The sequence below is a fragment of the Cervus canadensis genome, chromosome 3, assembly GCF_019320065.1.
Source record: "Cervus canadensis isolate Bull #8, Minnesota chromosome 3, ASM1932006v1, whole genome shotgun sequence".
Lineage (NCBI taxonomy): Eukaryota > Metazoa > Chordata > Mammalia > Artiodactyla > Cervidae > Cervus > Cervus canadensis.
The window spans coordinates 20,559,190-20,580,696 of record NC_057388.1 but is presented as its reverse complement, the minus strand read 5'-3'; the positions used below and the strand labels follow the sequence as shown (position 1 = coordinate 20,580,696).

General features: G+C 37.0%; 1 protein-coding gene across 6 annotated transcripts in view; it reads left to right on the top strand.

Annotated features, from left to right (window-relative positions):
- The first annotated feature begins 1,734 nt into the window (after positions 1-1,734).
- The window catches only part of ETV1 (ETS variant transcription factor 1), a 94,738-nt gene continuing 74,965 nt past the window's right edge, over positions 1,735-21,507 (top strand). The window contains exons 1-6 of one of the 6 annotated variants that reach the window (XM_043462748.1): positions 1,736-2,118; positions 2,217-2,413; positions 2,552-2,683; positions 3,546-3,633; positions 4,991-5,038; positions 14,248-14,301. In XM_043462748.1, coding sequence (XP_043318683.1) covers positions 2,639-2,683; positions 3,546-3,633; positions 4,991-5,038; positions 14,248-14,301 — 235 coding nt within the window. In that variant the 5' untranslated portion in view covers positions 1,736-2,118; positions 2,217-2,413; positions 2,552-2,638. Of the gene's footprint in view, positions 2,119-2,216; positions 2,414-2,524; positions 2,684-3,545; positions 3,634-4,990; positions 5,039-5,212; positions 5,569-14,247; positions 14,302-21,507 lie in introns of those variants that run through there. The other 5 variants (XM_043462745.1, XM_043462744.1, XM_043462749.1 and 2 more) reach the window with 5 other exon arrangements.

The window sequence follows — 21,507 nt, the reverse complement described above, 5'->3', positions numbered from 1 at the left end:
TGATGAGGCTTGGAGGAGGTAGCGAGGCAGAAAAAAGTTTTGTGGTTTGGAAAACTTGGGCCTTTGTTGTGTCATTTCCCCTACCGCTCCCCGCCCCCAACCACGTGACCAAGACAGGCCGGAATTTTGTGAATGGAGCTGAAAGGTGGGTGCAAGGGAGGGAGAGGCTCCGCCTCCTTCCCTAAAGCGGCCAATCTCCTAGCGGAGCGCTGCGGGGTCAGCAATAAACAACAATGGGCTGGGAACAGACGGTACGTTATTGGCTGCGGAGAGAACCTCGCGGGGGCTGAGCCCGAAGCTCCGCCCCCTCCTGTTACCCTGGTTACCCGTCCGGCTCCAGCCACAGAGAATGTCTTTGGAAACTGTTGCCCAGATTAGAGGGGCTGGGCTATCCCAGGAGTGTCGGGCGGCCGGACACGCTTGCCGCTTGATTGCACCCTCGGAAAGTTCCGGAGAGCCTCACTGTGCCGGCCTTGAGGCCATGCTGCGCCCAAACCTCTCCCCGGCCGGGGTAAATGTGCGGTTCCCGCTTAAAATACTTGTAGGTGCGCGCCTTGGGACCGGCTAACTCTGATTTACTGCTTTTGAAGAACTCACGGTGTGTGCCCTTGCTGTCCACAGTTATTGGGTGTTTCCCCAGTATTAAGGTTTTTAATATTATTATTTAAAAAAAAAAATTGACCCTTGACTTCCATGGGTCCGGAGTCTTGTGCGCTCATACCGCCGTTTAATATGGCTCCATAATGTTCCATTTAAGGAAAAACTTTCAATTAGAAATTGAGAGTTGCAGCATGTTTCCCAATGGGCTGAACAGCTGCCGAAAACTTCCTTTGGTCTTGAGCTCTGGTCGCCACCAGGATCACAAATGAATTTTAACACCAATGAGTCCCCGGTGCCATTCCGAGGCCTCTCAGCCCCGGTTGGGCCGAGGCTTTCTTAAGTGACTCTTTACAGCTCTAAGCCCAGTTGGAGGGTCAGGCAAGTGGTTTCAGAATTGCAGCCCTCCCTTTTTAACGTCCTAGTCATTGTCCTTGAAACCCGACTCCCCTTCTCCCCTCGCCACCAACTCCCGGCTCTGGCTGGCAGTTTAAAAACTGGAGAGGAAGCGAAAGCGTCCAGTACAGTAAGGGACACCCTCCGCCTCCGTGTATACATAACAAAAGCTCAGGAAACGTGCGAGTCCCAGGATATCCGAGCCACCCAACCCATCCCTGCCCCTCCCCACCTCCACCGGGGACTCGAAGCACCAAGTTGCAGCGCACACGTGGGACACAATTGATTTTGTACTTTTCCTCACTTAGATAGCTCTGCAGTTTTCTCAATTCCCTCTCCCAACGCAACCCTTCTAAAAAGCAATCCCTCTGCTTCTCCCAAGGGCTTTCCCCACAGATTTTACTGTGTCCCATGAAAGACTGACTTGAGGATGACGTTTAAAAAAAAAAAATGTTTTTGATACACCATAACGGTGATGGTGGGCGTTGAAAAACGGGAAGAGAACTTGGGCCAAAAGCTTAGTAGGAACGAGGCTGTATTGCGAGGTGGGTATCAGGTTCAAAGTGGAGGGACTGGAGATCTCGAGGGAGGTGAGGTAGGAGACTAAGGACGCACGGTCTTGGAGGATAGCGCTTCAGAGTATGTATCTGACGCGAACGAAAGTGCTTTAGGAAAGTGCTTCAGCCCGATAGTGGACCAAACACACCAGTTAGAACTGGCGACTCGATACACATGGCTTCGGTGTCCCCAGGCGCCTTAATAATAAGCAGCGGGTTAGAACGGCAGTCGATTTGCTCTGTGGAGTTTCCAGGCTGTGGTCACAGCGCCGGCAGGCACGGCACCAGCTTGGGCAGAGGGGCGCGGGAGATTCACGAGAAGGGGCAGCGAGCCTCCTGATTGACAGCCCGAAATCTGATCTTGTGAAAGAGACGCGGAGCCAATGGGAGGCAGCGATCCATCAGTTTGGATTGGAGGCCCCTGGAGGAGAAGTAGAGGAAAAACCACCGAATTGAGCTCTGTCAGAGGCGCTTTCGGCTTCCAAAGGGGAAGTGCTGGGCAATAATTAATGTTTTTATTAAAATTGGAGGGAATTTTTTGCAGCCGTTCGCCTAGCGTGGCTTTCAGGTGGGTCTTTCCAACAACTTTTTATGTCTCTCCAGATAATTGCATGGTTGTGGGTTGCAAAAACTATCCTTATGAAAGAGGTGTCTCCGTCTCTTTAGTCCCGTTAGGTGCAAAGCAAGTCTCGCTGATCGCCATTGCTAGTTTTGCACACGTTTGCGAATCAGAGCTGCCCGGGGTACACCGACCGCGCAGGGAAACATCGAGAGTGAAAATAAATACATCGCCTCTTGTTCGAATTTTTGCTACTGAGGAAAATATGTAAATTGTGAACTCTCTTGGCTCTCTTTGGATCCAGGTGAAGGAGGCTGTGTAGGGAGGGTTATTTTTGTGAATGGGACTGTCGGAGGATAATTAGCTATGCAAATTCAAGAGCTTCATTCATGATTTTTTTTTTTTTTTTTTTTAGCCTAAAAGCCATCTTGTTCCCCTCTAGGTTGATAGAAGTCCAGATCCCGAGGAAATCTCCAGCTAAATGCTTAAAATATAAAACACTGAGCTGAGATTTGCGAAGAGCAGCAGAATGGATGGATTTTATGACCAGCAAGTGCCTTACATGGTCACCAATGTGAGTGATCAGTTCGAAAGTTGCTGTTTATAAACTTGACTCCGACGGAGGGGAGAGGGGGGAGGAGGGCGAGTGAGAAGGTGGGGGGGGGGGTGGGGGGAGCTAGGGGGCTGGGACTGCAGATACTTTATCTGCTTTGTTGCCACTGTAGGGCGACTCTGCTTCTAGAAGCCCAGTCTTCAAAATGAGCTTACCTTTCAGTGATTTGGATAAGGCATAGTTTTGTTTTTAAGACCCCCTCCCTTTTTTTTTCTGTTTAAAGTGCTCAAGATGAGTGGAAGAGGAGAAGGAGGGCAGCAGCAGCTGCTGCACTCAAAGTTTTTGGCTGGGTTTGTCTGCCACATTGAAAAGAATGAAGTTGAGACAAATGCTGACACTTTTTTGTTTACATGGGTTTTGTTTCCTTTTTTTTTTTCTTCTTCTTTCTCATTTCTCTCTTATATTTTTTATTTCACCACTCTCTTTTTGTTCTTTTTTTAGGGGATTATCTGAGAGAATAAAATTCAACTGTGTTTTAATCTAGCTCCGATCTAGCCTAAAAATGACTTTAAGTGTAATTGCTTAATGTTGTTTTGATGCTGAGATACCATGAATCTATGACTGATACACAGTGTATTCAGCTCCGCACAGGGAAGCAACCCTCCCTGGCTGTTGAATTCTCAGCAAACGCTTTCACTGTCAAATGAATGCAGAAAATGGATATTGGGATTGATACCATGGACTTTCATTTTTCTGTTTAAGGAGAGGATCCAGTAGACTTATGTATGCCTCTGTGTGTGTGTGTGTGTGTGTGTGTGTGTGTGTGTAAGTGACATCTGAGGTTTACATTTTTTTTTAAAGAATTTTATCTTTCCCTTTGTAGAATCAGCGTGGGAGAAATTGTAACGAGAAACCAACAAATGTCAGGAAAAGAAAATTCATTAACAGAGATCTGGCTCATGATTCAGAAGGTGAGGTTTGATTTAGAGCTGAATTCCCCCTCTTTACCTGTACTTCCCACCCTCATAAAGAAGAGAAGCACTCAGTCTTACCTTAAGAATAATAAACTTTCAAATGACTGCATATAAACAAGACTTGTATTTGGAGCAATTAACGTGATGTGACAGTTTGCTGTTTTATGGCCCTGTCACAAACTAATGAAAGAAGGAAATAATAAGAGTGACATCCTTCTTTTAAGCATTTTGTATTTAAATACCTTTGTCCATGTGGCATATAAGTAATCCCATACACTAATGTAACAATTTGAAAATATCCAACAGAGAGGAACAAATTAGACAGCTATGCACACTGCTTAATTACTCTTTTTCTCCTGCATTAGAAGTTGAGCAATATAAGTGACTGTTTGGTTTCCCATCTCCTTACGCTAAACCATATACTGTTAACAAACTTTTCAGAGATGGTTTTGATGACCGCATGGTGAGGTCATAATATCTTATTTATAGGCCTTTTAAGTGGTCAATGAATCATAATTAAGGCCTAATTAATAATTATAATACATATTTAGGAAATTAAGTTGCAGATTCTTTTTATGAACTGTTGATAGGAGGTCAATATGCTATCAATTATTCCAGCAGTATGGGGGCATTCATAATAAACTTAATAAACTTAGATTTAATTATTAAAGTTCAGTTTGCCATTTATATTAGGTATATTGAATTCTGAAACTTCTTCAAATCTTCATGTAAGTAGGATTAAGTTACACATACCTCTCCCTCCCCAGTGACAGAATACACAGTTTTGGACTTGATAATAAACAGGTGCCAGGGAACTATTTGCTTTTGTAAACCTATTAGAAATTTTCTTCTAAAATCTTGTATTTAATAGTTGTCCCTTTGAGTTTTGAGGCATTGAACCTCAAAACATATAGTACTTTGAGAATTATACCATGTACTGTTAAATCTTTGATAGAAGACTTGGAAGATAGAAATAAAGTGTTATTCAGTCTTTCTGATTTTTCCCCTAACACTATTTTAGCAAGAATTGAATATGGTTAAAAAAGGTTTCTGAGGATAGACACACCTTCATCTCAGCCTTTTTGAGTTCTACTGTAAGTGTGTTGTTTGAGGTCCCTAGGCTTATTTTTTAAGCTATGTGTTAAAAGGGGGTAAAAAAGGTACTGAGAAGCATTGCTTAGTAGGCAACAAAATGTGCAGGATTATTGATATAATTATGAATCCTCATTTCTTTATTGATGCCCCTCCCCAAATTAAATTGATCTATAGGACTAATTTCATGACAAACATTTCCATTTAATGTCACCTAAAAGGTTTGCAAATCTTTTGTTTATGTCTTTGACTTGTTTTTTAGAACTCTTTCAAGATCTAAGTCAATTACAGGAAACATGGCTTGCAGAAGGTAAGGCAAAAAATTGCTTTCAAAGGAGGGGAAAAGCAACTCTAGAAGGGAAAGATAAAAAAAAAAAAAAAGTCCTGAACTTGCTGTCTTAATGTTCAGCCCAATTAATTGAGCTCTAAAAGAGCCACCTCATGTGTCATGCATACATTAGAGCCTCTGATGAGTTTGTCTTTGGGGAATCTGGGACTGCACTACCCAGTGTCATCACAAATTACCAGGAGAAATTGCTTCCAGCTCACAATCACATCTGCTTTTGGCAAGAACTAATGCACCAAGACTTCAAGTTCTAAGCCTCTGTTCAGATTTTAATTGCAATTGATCAGGTTTATATTATTGTACCTCGAGAGACCTCCTAGAGCCAGAACCCGGCTTGCTGTTTCCTTTAGAGCAGCGCATATCATTATTTGGTGTTCTGGTGGAGGACTTTTCTGATGGCAGAAATTAGTTTCACTGGGTTCATCGGGACGGGATGCTTCAAGATTTAAGTGCAAGTGTCTTCTTTCCACCTTGCTCACAACACAGAACGTTAGGTGTGTATCCAATGCTAAGGATATCTATGGCTTTAAAATAAATCTTAGGGGGATTGGAAGATTTTTTAAATGTTTTCTGTGTGTTACTATGATATGATGTTTGTTGAAATTGACTTTTGCTATTTTATTGCTTGTATTAGGATTTATTTAATGTAGCAAGGAGACATTTAAAGGCATTGCTTTTAATTTTGATTGCTTTTTGATAACATTTTGTGTTGCCATCTATTGTATCTTTTATTGTGTGAAACTTTATTTTATAGGAACAGGAGATACTGCTTCAGTACAGCTTTATGCAACTTGAGATATGTCTAATGTTGAGGGACTTTTGTTGGCATCTATAATTTGAAATTTTTCCTTTGGATTTGTTATGCTAAATGTGAAATAATAATTTTATTATATTATGTGTCTTGTGGGAAACACAAAGAGAAAATTACAGGTATTTAAGCATTGAGTACAGTTGTGTTATTTCTATCTTTACATTATACGGGAAACATGCAATTTTTGGAACAGATTTTTTTAAAGATGGTTCAAAGAAGAGAGAGGGTCTTTAAAATGGAATTGAGCATTGCTGTTGCTACTTTGAGGCAGACTGCTATGTTTTTTCGGGTGGTCTTGCTTGTAGTTGATCAAATTGCTGTTAGCATGTAAAGTAAGTTTCTTTGTGTTCCTGATATCCTAGTTTTTCCAAAGAGCTCCTACAATCTTTATGAAGCTTTTAAGTTAAATAATAGCTTTTCCAGGAGCCCTTTGAAAGAGTGATTGTACTTGTATGTTAATGAAAGTTTTAGTTATATTTAAAGGTCATTTTGCTTGTCTCTGTAAATGAAACTTACTGCAATAGATTACTTATTATTGCAACATAAACCATATATTCAAACATAACTTTCTCAACAAAAATCTGCACAGAGGCTCTTGCATGAACTTTTGTCTGTTAAGTTTTGCAGAGTTGAAGGTTGTAAGAACGTTACATTTATGAGGGAATTTATTCGCTTTTCCAAAATACCTTCTAATATCTATTTTAATTGTTCTGGAAGGTTTGTTGGTTCTTAAGATGTTTAAGTCTCACTGTTTCCAAGTCAGTGCACTTGCTGGCAGATTTTGAATGTGCAAAGCAACTCTGTTCCTGGAATTTAAAAATATGAAACTGTGACAGACTCTTACCATTCTATAATCAGTTTCAGTGCAGTGTTTCACTTTTGACTTGTTTTATTTCTTTGTTACTCAGATGAGTGATTTGGTAATTTATCTGAGTTTATTTTAAAACTCTGCACTGAATATTCTTACCTGCGATAATTAACTTAACCTGTAAATCAGATCTGAAGATTTAGTTTTATATAAAATAAACCTAGAAGGTGATTGATGTATTTGAAAGAACATGGACTTTTATTTGGAAAATAATTTATAAGCTTAAAAAAGTTCAGGGATTAATCCTTGGAGTGTTTTATTGAATAACCAGGTGGGCTCCTTTTACAAACCATGAATAAGACTGTATTTTAGAATAATTTAATTCTATGATGATATAAGCATTAACAGTAACTTGATTTTTTAAAAATCTAATGGTAAGAAGAAAGGTGAATTTTTCTTTTTATTATTTGTTAATGGGCTGTACATTTATTTTTATTTTTAGAAATTTTACATAATTATGATATTTGCATTAGCATTTTAACTTATTCTACATCTTGATCAACATTAGCTGAGATCTCAAAATTACATTAGTTTATTCGTTGCTGGCTAGATCTGTTCATTTATGTCCTTCTGGACATCCAGAAATTAAACCATTGCCAAGCTGTCAGACTGTGAACCATTCACTTATTTCTTTTCATAATGTTTTATTTCTCAGAAGGATACCATAGAATTTAAGGCATCTTGACCCTTTAAAAAAAAAGATCATTAGCAATTAACCAAGTTTCTCCCCTGAGTAAGAATCCCGTTGGAAAGTTAAACAGGTCTAAAAATTTATTAGACAGGAAAGTCAAGGTAGTTCTGATGTGTCCTAGGAATTTTTTAAAAAATATTCAGAGTCCCTAAATACTTGGGAAACAATACATTCTCTCAGGTTTAATTTGTTTTTTTTTTTCTATAAGACTTTTTATAAAGTAAACCCAAAGTGCACCATTAGTCATAAGTAAATTATTATAGATTATGAAATGTGTTGTATGTCCAGGGAAAAATTTGGGGTAGATAAGGCAGGATTTGTTTGAGGGTGGGGTTGGAACAAGTCTTTTCGGTTCACTAAAGTGTTCTCCAAAAAATATACTTCCATTCCACAGACCCCCTGCAATTTCTGAACAGGGATCAAAAGTATGTTTTTGAAGAATATAACTTTATATTAGTATCACTTATGAAGTACTAACATTGCAATTTCAAGGTTTTTTTTTTTTTTTTTTTTAACATATATGCCACACTTTAATCACATCTCATTCTGAAGAAAATTGAAAAGGTAATGTCTTCAGTGGCCACAGTAGCAGTTAAAAAATGGAGAATGTGCTTATCTTAAATTTTGCCAAAGCCACTTACTTATGTTGTCATTTTCCGTGTACAATTCTTTATTGATTCTTTGACTTTTGAATTAGATTACCATTGACAGAAAGGCAATTCCAATTATTTGATCCATGAAATAATGAGTTCAAATGTCAATTCTAACAACATCTTGGTAATATGCTTTTTTAGTGGTGCTTTAAGGAAAGGTATCCTAGTAATTCGTCGTTAAAATGGAACCTTTTATGTGTGGAGGACAGAAATAGAAGGATGTAAAAGTGAGTTAAAAGAGGCTCACATTTTTAAAAGTTACTCATTAAAGCTTACCTGCTAACACAACTTAGAGAGAAATGATACATTTCATACGTAGCTAATATAAATATAATAGCAACTTTTGAGTGCTATTTTTGATGTTGGTCTAGATGTCCCTGAGGTTTCCTTTCGTCAGTAGTTTTAAGGATAAATGTCAACAGTGATTCGCTCCTATGAGGGCAGAATGTTTTTCAGTTGTGATGTAAGTTAAATTTCATGATGCCATGACACTTGAATCAAAGTTGTATCTCCAAAAATAATTTTTCTACACTAAAGGTTATTATTACCTCATGACCTCATGCAGATAAGCCTTTTCCTTTTGTTTTCTGTGACCCTCCATTAATAATCAGGTTTGCTGAAAAGCAGAGATGTCATCGTATCTCCTCAACTTTAGTGGTTGATACTAAATTTATATTCAAAGTCATTTATCATGAATTTCCTTAAATGATATGTCGTTACTCAATATGCATAATATCACCCACAATACATAGCTATTATAATGCATTCATTTTTATTTTTCAAAAATTAGACTTTCTTTTTGAAATCGAACATAAATTGGATATGTACTCTTGGATTTTTTTTTTTCCTCTCCATGTGATGCAGTTAGGAGAAAAGGCTTAAAAAGCTTCATTATTTTGTGTGGTTTAAAAAAAAAAGAGGAATTGAGAATTAGACATTAAATTACAGAAGTCCATACTATTTCCTAAGAGCTGAGCAAGAGTCATTGTGAGGGGGCAAGAGGGAGCTACTGCCCATCTTTTTCTTGTACCACGAAATACTCTGAACTATGAAACAAAGACTTCTTGTTTGGACCTGATTAAGGGATAGCAGTTGGAATAAACATACTCTGTTTCTCAGCATTTATTGACAATATATAAATGCATCTAGAGTCTATTTGCAAAATAGAAATATTTGTTAAAAATAAAATTTGGCTTTCATATAGCCTAGATATAGTTTGGCCAGAAGGTCCTAATATATGTTAATGAAATATTACTAAGCTAATTCAGTTACAAAAAATGTGTAATTTCTTAAATTTCATAGGAAAACTTTATTCCCTTTGACCAGTGTGCAGCATTATAATTAAAATAATAATAATAACAATAATAATAGAAGTCAGCTCTCAGTACCTTACAGAAAATGTTTTGCTAATAGCAACGGCTCTGAGCTATACTTAAGTTTTCAAACCTCTATATAAGTTAAAGTTAGGAAATTGAAGTTGATTTGAAGCTAAAAACAACTAAAACTTACTGTTTTCTTTTCTCTTAGAGCATACAGAAAGCATGACTTTATCAGTTTTAAAGATTTTTCTGCCATGGAGGAATAGCCCCTTTTTTTGGCTCTTTAAATATATTTATACTTCTGCATTAATTAATGCTTATACATTGGTACAATCATTTTAATGTTAAAAGCGGATGTGGTGTAAAGCCTGGCTTAGAGGTTTCATGATTATTTTGTTCCATGGCCTGAAGCTTCATTGTAGGATTAAACAAAACACGACTGTGTGAAGGTTGATTTTCTTGTTGTTTTATTTAAAAGAAAATTTGAATTTCTTCAGAGAAACTTGTTTCTTACCCTGTGAGAGGGAAATGCTATGAAGTTAAGCAATAGACTATTATAATCTTAAGATAAAAAGAGCATTTGAAGAATAGGCAAAAAAAAAAAAAAAAACGCATTTCTTTAATGCTTTGTCATTTTTTCTCCTTCCTCTTTCTTTCCTTCCAGCCTTCCTTCATCCACCCATCCATCCATCCATCCGTCTTTCTCTCTTCTTAGTTTTATACATTGAAGTTTCTGTGACAAGTTACCCAATAGAGCAGGATGGATTAAATGTATGTAAATGTATTTATTTAAACATATACCTTAATGGATCTGAGCTGTATTGAGATAGAGCAGTAAAATTGGTGTGTTTATATTGCAAGTTCAAGTTGACTTGCTTTAACTCTCTGGAAGGGTGTGACATGAAAAGATTGCGGTTGAGCCACATGGCTCATGCTGGACTGTGTTTTTGTGAATGGAGGCAGAACTCCAGTTCTGCCTGCTTGTCTGGAGGAATTGCCGAGGAGATCAGCTGTCTCATTCACGGGCAGAAAGAATGACTCATACATCTTCCGCCTTGTTTGGCTCCAGGTCATTGTTACAGTGGATAGAACTGGTTTTAATTAAATATTAACCCCTTTTCAACTTGACGTTTGTTTCATTTGTAATTTTTCCACTTTTTGCCTAGCTTTAAAAGAAAACCCGACAGGCACATAGTTTGTAAGAATAAGACGGTTTTTCCTTGTCTGCCGCCAAACTTGGAAAATATTTCAACATTCACCTTTTCTTAAGTAATGATTACTGCTTTATTTGAACATTAAAAGCAAGCACAAAAGCAAGACAAACTGTTTAAAAATTGTCTACTCTCCACCTCACCCCCCTGCGTAGGCAATGTTAGTTAAGAAAGTATATATTAGAATTCAAAGTAAGGATTAATGATTCTGTGACATCAAGATTGTGATTAATATTTTCATGATTTTCTTTCTCATAATATGTATTGCAATATAATAAAAAAGAGAAGGAGGGGGGAAACAACTTTCGATGATAATCTAGGTAAAGCAAATAGCTGAGTGCACATACTACGCTTTTAAAGCCGAAGTCCTGAGACTTGATGGCAGCTTGTCTATTAATGTGCAATGAACTGACAGAAGCGCTGCAGCTATTACCAATAAAATCCACATGCTTCATCTTCTTGAAAGCCTTTTATTGGTCTTTTGGTATATACTTTCTCTTCCCCTTTCTTACTTTTCCCCTTCCTCTTTAATTACAGAGTGTGGGAAAACATTTTCATTCCCCAAAGGTGATTATTCCAAGCATAGTCTGTAATAGATAGTAGTAAAAAAACTATATATATACATATATATATATTGAGGTTGGCCTCTATTGTTAATTTTCCTCTTTGGAGTGGGTATGGCTTGCCACAAATTTTCAGGCAGCTGTAGTTTGCTACTTCATAGAATTTTCGTGAATGGAGGCAAAAAAGGAAATGTATGATATGAGTGTGGCAATACTTTGTCATATTTTCCTTGCCCAGATCCAACTTGTGTTTTTCGTTAACTGCTTTCCTTTGACTCCAGCTTGAAATCAGAGATAGACTGAAGCCTTTGTCTATTTAAGTGGCATGCTGCTTCATTTGGTCTATTCGGTTTCTTAAGATTAGCTTCTGTGAAAATGTGAGTCATATGTTTTTTGTTAAAATTCTGTAATATGTTCAGGCATAAGTGTGAAGTATTTATTCAGTATGTTAAGGAGTTAGACTAGAAATAGCAATTCTTATTCTTTTTACAAAATTGTTAGTATGTAGCTATTTTCTGTCTTTGTGAGGTGTAACTTCTGATTTCTTCTCTTCCTAAAGTTTTGCCTCTGCCCCCTCCACTCAACAGCCTCCCCGCCACCCGCACCCCACACATATGTCAACATATACTACTTATCCATCAGTTATTTTTATGCCTTTCTTGCAGTGATATATATCATGGAGTTGTAAATTTGTCCTATGATAGTAGGAAAAAAAAAGTCTGGCCTGTAGGACATTCATATTCTGTTACAAATATATTTGTTACTCACTTGCTATTTTTAACTATTCCTGTAAAGGGGTATTACATTTTTATTAGATTCTTGTAAATGTTGGCTTTTTAAAAGCATAGTAATTGCTGGGTTGATAACTTTGCATCTCAATGGTTATCTCTGTTTAGCTGTTAATTTAGAGCAAAAACCAAAACGTGTAGATATGATAGAAAAAATGTATAGGGTTTGATTCTGTCTGCGCACTGTCATTTATTAGATAAATATTTAAAACATTTTTGTACTTTTTTTTGGTGAAAACACTTACTTTAAGGGACATTCCTCTACATAATTTGTGAGTCTTTGAGAAAAATGAGGCTTACCGCAATGTCAAAAAATGATTATAACCAAGAGAGTACTAATGTACAAATTTTAGCTGTGATTTTTTTCCATCTCCAATCTAATTCATTAGAAGTAAAAATATTAAACTTGCATTAGAGTAATTTGAGTAGTAGTACTTCCTGTGTGAAAGGAAAAACAGGGAGGGTGGTGGAGGTTTGGAAAGAAGAAAATATGTAACATTTTTTGAATATCTGCTATTGTGACTGGCATTGTGTTTAGACTATTTCATTTAGTCTTCATGGAAAATATGTATCATCAGTGTTAAACTGATGAGTAAAATGGAGTTCAAAGAGGTTAAATAATGTTGCACAGTTTACACAGCAGAGCATAGAAAAATGATTTGAAAGTTGCTTGATTTGGTTAACCTTGGTATCAGATGTTAGTGGAACCCTGGAGAAAATACACCTTTTCCTCCAGTACAGGCTGGTGAAATAGGCATCAGTTCTAATTTGGAAAAAATGTTCTTAATTTGTCTCACTTCCTTTAGTGGCAGGGGATGGAATTTATCTGTAATAAATTTAAGTATTGGTGAGCAGAAGAAAGTTGTTAGAAAATAGTTGAATGTCCTGCTGCATATATTTTGGTAATTTGCAAGATTATCATTTATTCTGCTCTTGAAATATAGCAATTTTGTTCAACAAATATGTTTTTTAAAATTCTATTAAATAAGTTGACATACCAGACATTTGAATTGTGTGTATGTTTTGTTTCTTTCATATATAGAATTTTTTAAATATCGAATTTCTCTTTATATGGATTTTTTTCTTAACTGTATTGCCAACCCAAAACTTTTTCAACAAAGACTGATTATTTTCATAAGAATTCGTCATACAGAATAGGTACTTTTATAAAAAGATTACATCTGTTTTAATATGACTTGATTAGATAAAAAGTTTCAGGATTAGGTAATATTAGTGAAATAATACTAGCTAATCAGGTTATACCTAAAGTTAATTAGGATGATAACTCAGTATATTTTTGCCAAATTAAAAGTGACCCGACTTTTATGTAGTTTGTGTGTGTGTAATTGTGCATATTTTTGTGTGTATATGGAAACTTGTTTTTGTAATATTATGTCAATTTGGAATAGGTTATTTTGATGCCTGAATTAACTGTGATAAAAATATTCTAGAAGTAAAAAATATACTTGTGTTTTGATTGCTGAATGCATTAAGCTCTTATTATTCATTGTTTTATTCCTTTACTAAAGACAGGGAAGTCATTTGACATTAGGGCTGATGAAATAGTGATATTCTTTTTGTTAGTGTTGAATGGTCACCTGGAAAATATTGTGACTAAAAATATGAGGTTTATTTTTATTAATTATTATTTTTATGACTGTGACCATAATCATTGAGATATAATATTTTATTCCCTATGACCAAAATCAATGACTCTCTTTCACGTAAAAAACTTCGTCACGTATTTTGGCCAAATTTAGGGCAAATGTTAATTATGGTAGTCTAGCAGTAGGCCAACCACATCAAAAACAGACATTTCTAAAAGACAGAGGGGCTTGTGTAATAACTACACATCGTTTGAAAGAATTCTGTGATAAATTTAAATGGGCTGCTTAAACATCAGCAGTAGGCGAATTGAAATACTTCTTACTCCACTCCTGCAAAAAGAAGCGCTGCAGCTAATAGAATTCCTGTAGCTGCTTTTATTTTCATGTTTCTTTTATTTCCATGTGGCAAGTAAAATGCAGAGGAACTACAACTGCTACCATTTTATTTCTGATATATGTGTTTTCTGGTTGACATTGATGATTGCTTCTATTTCCCTTCTTGAATTTTGCTGTCAATACCATTTTAAATAGGAGCTCACTGGCAAATAATCGTAGGTTTGGTCTCAACCTAAAAAGATCTCCCCTGAGAGATTTTACTTGACATTCTTTATGCTTTGGCAGTTTCTCTCTTAACTTTTTTTCTTTCTTTTTTTTTCCTTCAGCTCAGGTACCTGACAATGATGAGCAGTTTGTGCCAGACTACCAGGCTGAAAGTTGTAAGTATAGCATGACTCATTTCTTGGGTTTGTCTTTGCCGCCTCCTTGTATTCTCTCTCTGTGACTGATCTCCTCTTCCAGTGTCTTCTTGGGGCTGTGTCTGTGCCTGTTCAGCTTACAGTCACGAGGTCATTATTTGTCAGGTTGTGATAGCAGCAGAATTCCTCTGTGATCCGAACAGAGCTTAGGAAGACTGGTTGGACCTATTTGGTTAATATCCTTGGAGGAGAAACAGGGTGCGATCCATGTTCGCTCAAGTGTTTACTTTCAGCTTTTCAGTGGGTCCACCAGGAAAGGTCTGAACGCTGATGGAGACAGTGGTTAAAATCTTGACGAGATTTATTGTATGACGTAAAAATCTTGGCGCAAGCATTCTTTGGCTTATTGTTTTATTTTGCATTAATGAACATTCACTTGCTCGGATTTCATTTTCATCTTCATTATCTGCTTCCTGGACCCAGTGACACAAATGAAAGTCGCCATTGGCTTCCCTTAGAATCCTTCCCAGAGCCTCACTCCAGGGCCTTTCAGAGGATGCAAGAGAAGCAATTCAGGGTTCTACCCTCTAATTGCCCAATGAGCGTTTTGCCTGTATAAACATGGTTGCCTCAGAGTTTACTTGTGATATTTATGGTTTGCCTCTATTAGCAAACTGCAGCTATTGACCTGAGGTATAAATAGTAAAGAAAAGGGTATAAATGCCACTGTGATCTTAAAACTGACCTAATACATTTTGTTCTCTTATTAATTTTTTATTTTTAAAATTTTTAAAATGAACATGGCGTACCATGCCTTAGTTTTATTTATTTTATTTTTTATTTTTTTATCGTTTCTGACTGTGCTGTGCCTCATGTGGGATTTTAGCTCCCTAACCAGGAATTGAACCCGTATCCTTTGTGTTGGAAGTAGGAAGTCTTAACCACTGTACTGCCACAGAAGTGTCACTTTTGTTCTTTTAGCACCATTTAAAGCTCTAACTTGTTTCATTTTTCCAGACCATTGACAGTTTCACAGGAGGCAGTAGCAAGAGCAACAACAGATGCTTAATACCTTACAACTTATCAAACTCGTATTTTCACACCTAATATCATAAATCTAATACAAATACCTTCATTTCTTTGAGTAACAGATGTTTGCGTGTGGTGTTTTCAACTTTTATGTTTGGAATCTTCTATTTCCCAGGTGTCAAGGGTTGTAAAAGGTTTCTTCCAGATTCTCTCCCATTTTACATATTTTAGTTCAGTATCATTAAAGTTCTTTTTCATTTGTGGTAAAATATATGCATTCCAGAAAATTTATCTCTCGAACCATTTTTAAGTGTGCAGTGTGGGGCTTCCCTGGCAGCTCAGATGGTAAAGAATCTGCCTGCAATGTGGGAGATGCAGGTTCAGTCCCTGGGTCAGGAAGATCCCCTGGAGGAGGGCATGGCAACCCACTCCAGTATTCTTGCCTGGAGAATCTCATGAATGGAGGAGCCTGGTGGACTGCAGTCCATGGGGTCGGAAAGAAGTGAACACAACTGAGCAATTAGTACTTGGTGGCAGTCACACTGTTGTGCAAACATGAACACTATCCACCTGAACTTTCTCATGATCTCTACTGAAACACTCTACTGTACTTACTAAAAAATAACTCCCCACTTACCTGGCCCCCAGCTCCTGATAACTGCTATCCTATCAATTTAATTTTTAATCTGAAAAAATAATTTTCTGTGCTGTTTGGTGGCTGAATATAGTTATTAGACATCGGATTTCCAGAAACCTATTCAGCTAAGGTACAGACCTTCATTAGTGACTCTCAGAAAGTCCCAGAAAGACGATGGCTAAGGATAACAGCTTGGCAAGGCTTCCCCTTCTTTGATAAAATATAGGAAGAGAATAGTCACGTTTCTGCATGTCCTTTCCTGTTAGGAACTAGAGTTCTTTCTAATACTCTACCTGTCATCTGAGTGGGAGAGTTAGTCTCATGGAGTCACTTTACATCTGAAAAAATTGGTAATTTTAATACTCTGCTCCCTGGATGCTCAAACTGTAAAGAATCTGCCTGCAATACAGGAGACCCGGGTTCAATCCCTGGGTCAGGAAGATCCCTTGGAGAAGGGAATGGCAACCCACTCCATTATTCTTGCCTGGAGAATTCCATGGACAGAGGAGTCTGGCAGGCTACAGTCCATGGGGTCATAAAGAGTCAGATAGAACTGAACGACTAACTTTTTCATCTTTCACAAACGCCTAAAGATAATTGTTTACACCTTATTTGCCCCCTCTTCATTTTTCATATTCTTGGTTAATTCATCTTCTTGAACTCAGTTCCCTTGGTTCACAGCATGTGATTATTTTTCTTTCTCTTTTTACTCCTCTGATTACTCCTCACATCACTTATCTACCTTCCCTCTCTTGCCCAGGGTTCTGTCTGCAAACCTTTCCTCTTCTTTTTCTTATGCTGTGCCTGCATAGTTCCGTAGACCAAGAGTCTGTATCTGTACAGTTCAGTATAGTAACCACCAACCACATTCGTTACTGAGCACTTGAAATGTGGCTAATGGGTCTGAAGAAATTAATATTTAATTTATTTAATTTTTGTGATTTTAAATTTATGTGAACATGCGGCTATCGGCTACTGTAGTGGTCAGCACGGTTCTGTTGAAATAGATCTCCTACACTGTGTATTGTAGCGTTGGTCTCCAGTCTGCTCCTGTCTATTAAATATCTGCCCCGGATCCACCACTCAGGTCCTTGTGCAAGTTAAAACAACACAGCACCTCTGGACTCGTCCCCTCCACCCTCAGCTGAGCATCAGCATAAAACACCATTTATGCAACACCCCCTGTTTTCATTGTGAGGCTTCACTGAACGTTCACAAATCTTTCATTTTTTTCTGCCCAGCATCTCTCTTCAATTTCTGTTGCCTAAGTTGATGACATCACCAATCCAAGCTGAAAACCTTTAATTTATCTTCAGTCCCTCCCAGTTCTTTATCATCACTCCCTTTGGTTACCAAGTTGTTGATTCTACCAGTATCTTAATTTCATGGTCTCATTTCCATTTCTCTTTCACTACCTTAATTCACACCCATATTCTGCCTCCACTGAACTTGTGAATCAGCCTTTCTATGGGGGTTCTTGCCTTCAGATTTCCTTCCATTCTGCTCTCTGCAATGATACTGACGCACATCCATCTGACTTTGTTAATTTTCTTTGAACTTCTTTCAGCAAAAGTCCTAATTTAGCTGTACAGAACATGGTTCCGTGACCTGGGCCTTGGCTACCTTTTCAGTTTTAACTGTTGCTTTCCTAGTACCCTGTCCCTCCCCATTCTCTAAACTTGAAGCTCTCTAATTTTTCAGTTCTCCCAAAGAGTGAGCTCTTTTATGCCTCTTTACCTTTGCACATGTTCATTTTGCTTTTACATTTTTAAGATCTTTCTTTGCAGTCTGGGGCATTTCCAGCTTCAGATTCAGCTGAGACTTCATCACCCTGAGATCTTTCTTGACCTTTCTTCGCATCCTTAGCCTACAGAGTTAAGACTCATGACATCTTGTACGTTTCATTTAGGTACATGTCAGTAAGACTGTGAACTTCTTGAGAATTAGGATTGTGTCATATTCAGTATGCCTGACCTGTTTTAGAAGCACAGTAAGGAAAATTGTCATCATAACCACGATCAGCGTCTTAGTGCTTATTTTCATTCAAGTATTTTCAAAGTCCCAATCCCCTTCTTAAGGTATAAACATATGATCATGCATTAAAGAATATATATATAGCTTTCTTCTGGAAAACATGCTGAAACCATGAATGTTTAGCCAGGCATTTTCAGAATGCTGAAATTTTCCTTCAATTAGTGAATATTTACAGTTTAACAAATATGGCTCTGGGACTTCTGAATAAAGAACGTCATTATAAAGGGAAACCTATAAACACGAGTAAAAATAAATCTGAAAGAGTCTACTAAAAAGGAAAGTAGAAGTGCAATTTATTCAAGTTTCATTGAAATAAAGGACTATTGTTCTGATGATGGTGACCAGCTAATTTCAGTCTTTTCTGAGGATGGAACAAGAGAGATATAATTTTAAAAGAGGAGTAGGGCATATGGATTAGATTGTAAAGATTTCTGGGTGGAGAAGTTGATGGAATATTGGAACTGAAAGGCTATATTGTCTCCTAAATGCCCTTTATAAATGTTTGATACTTGTCTGTCTGGAGAAGATTAGTGGGGCAGAGGGACCCTATCTCTAGGAGCAGAAAGAAGCTACACCCTCTCTGTGTGGCCCATCTGTTAATTCTATGGGGCTATTTTTTTCCATTGTGAATAATCAGATTTCCTTACATACCTCAATCAAATAAAATGCTTCTGTTTTTGCTTTTATTGCTTTAGCCATTTGGTAAATGTATGCTAGATGAATGAATGGCAAATTCTGCCCAACTTTGTATTATAGAACATATGTTTGACTGTAACACATATAAACATATGTAGAAGCGTAGTGACCAGAGCATTCAAAAAATCTGAAAAATGATATTAAACTGTAACACTTGGGTGTTTTTCTAAAAATTTTCCTGAGCGTTCCTTATTTTTGTTTATGAAGTATTTCACTCAGAAACCTGGAATTTTAATGATGTCATGCTATAGTCTGGCAACCTTTCGAGGATGCTGACTTTCGAAGCATATATAGACATTAAAAACAAGTGAAAACAAACAAAAAACCGCCTACAAGCCGTCCTAGGAAATGAATGGAGGCTAAGAAAAACAATTACGTGGCTTGAGCAAATTGTTTCTTAGAAATGAGTCCAGAATTCAGACATTGCTGACAAAAAATAGAATAACTATAGGATATACTTTCGTCCGGATGAAGTAGAATTATACTCCTTGGAAAAGAGAATTGAAAGAGTATTTAGAATATAGATCAACCTCATGTTTCCAAAGTAGATACAAATCTGTGTACACCTTGAATTTTTATAAATCATGTGTTTTAAATACAATACATTGATAACCTTATATTTTAAATAAAATATTTTTTATATATCTAATCCTTTAAAATCTTCCACCCCTCATTTTCTTCCTTTACAAAGTTGTGTTGTTATTTTTCTAACTAGCTTATTTCCATTTGATGACATTAGTTCTTTTTGTGGTTCCTCTACAGTGATTCACACAATAGGTGATGTTCACATTTACATTTTATGTCCTTCCAGAACATTCCCACGGGTATAGCCAGGATTAGGCACAATTCCCAGTAGCACAATTCCTTGTAACTATACTTCTTTCTTTTATACTCAAGAAAAAACACTGGAATGCAAGTCAATTAGAAGGATGTCATTAGAGGAATAATATTACCTAGATTCTTCTCTGGTTTATTTATGAAAGTAAATATAAAAAGGTTGCAATTTTCTTTACTTTAACTGAAATTTGTAACACAATAATACTAGTGACCCAATCAGAAAATAAAGACAAAGCAGTGTGTGGGGACTTAACTGTTTAAAGTCATTATTATATGGGTGATACTTTGTTTATGTAAATTAAATTCATAGCTGCACTTCATATTCTTAGAATTTTTTTTTTTTTTTTAAGAATAGCACTTTGGATCCCTTTTGCAGTGAAGTGGAGATAAAAATACCTTAACAGATTCTTGTACAAATCTGCCTCTGAAAAAAGCTGAAGTTAGACAGGTCTATGCAGACCCTAACTGAATAATTCCTTTTATATTAACATGTATTTCTTAGGTTGGAAAGTTCCATTTACGGTTTGTGTTTCTTAATTTTCTTTTCTACTAAGCTACCTTCCTGCATTCTGTTCCTTTCTACGTAGGCAGTGATTACTTTATAAAGTTTACTTTTCTGTGACTACTTTTGAAGGCTTTCTTACCCAGTTCATTTTTCGGATGTGACTTGACAGGAAGGTTTTGTCTTCATTTCTCTTTTACCAGAAGTGCGTACACATTCAGGCTTCCCTGGTGGCTCAGTGGTAAGAACCGCCTGCCGTTGTGGGAGACAAAGGTTTTATCTCTAGGTTGGGAAGGTCCCCGGGAGGAGGAAATGGCAGCCCACTCCAGTATTCTTGCCTGGAGACTCCCATGGACAGAGGAGAGGAGTCTGGCAGTCCATGGGGTCCCAGAGAGCTGCAATGGCTGAGCCACTGAACAAGAACACGCACTCACAGAGGAATTCCGTTTCTGGGGTTGGAGTGCGTGATTTTGCAACTGTGGCTTATCTTCTTTTTAAACATTTTCTGAGGAAAATTTGAGTATGTTGCTGTCATCAGACTCAAACTATCCATCTGAAGGATGAAGTGTCTCCTGCCGCTTCCCCTGAGATCATCTGTGCGCCTCAGGTCTCGGCCGTCTCCAGCCCTTGAAGCTGGCTTGCTTTGTGTGTGCTTTTTGCTGTGGTTTTGGCTGTTCTTGATCTGTTTGTTGCTTTGTTTTTTGTCTTTTGCTTTTTTTAAAAAGTTTAAATATTTTATCAGAGCAGTATATTGATAGAAGAGCAGAAAAAGCGCAAGTCAGATCATTCCCCATTTTCAGAATCCTTTTCTGTAGAGGCAACCATTTTTTTTTTCCTTTGTAGTTAGCTCACATACTAAATGATGTAATTGTACTGCAACTTATTGATTTATCAACATTATATATTTTTTTCTTTTGCCCTGTTCAGATAGATAATTATTTTGGGTAAATTGTTAATTATTTTCCTGAAAGTCATCAGTTATATAATTTTCTATGAGCACAGTAATTTTCTTCTCATTTGAGTATGAACATGAATTACTTGGGAAGCTTGTTCAAATAGAGCATCATGGTCCCAGTTCTGTGAGAGTTTGACCTTTGAAGTCTGGAACTGAGCCCTGGAATTTCTAACGAGCTGTTAGGTGATTCTGATACAGGCCTTCCATGGAAATAAGGTTAGACATTTTATTATCCTGTCGTTTACTTATTTGTAGAATAAAGGCAGCAGCATCATATATTTTTTTTGCAATTAAATTGTAAGGTGGACACAATTCATTCTGTAACAGATACAGTTTCTGAAAATGTTAACAATATTTTACCATATTATTACTGAAAATACTAGGGAATTAAGTTTATACAAAAATGATATTATTGAAGTGGTTTCTTCATTTTCATCATTTTTGCTTGAGTTATTTGTGTTTTCCATTTCCAAAGACTATTTTCTGCTTATTTTCTCTTACCTCTAGCTGTAAGAAAGTCATTGCTGAGTGTTCATC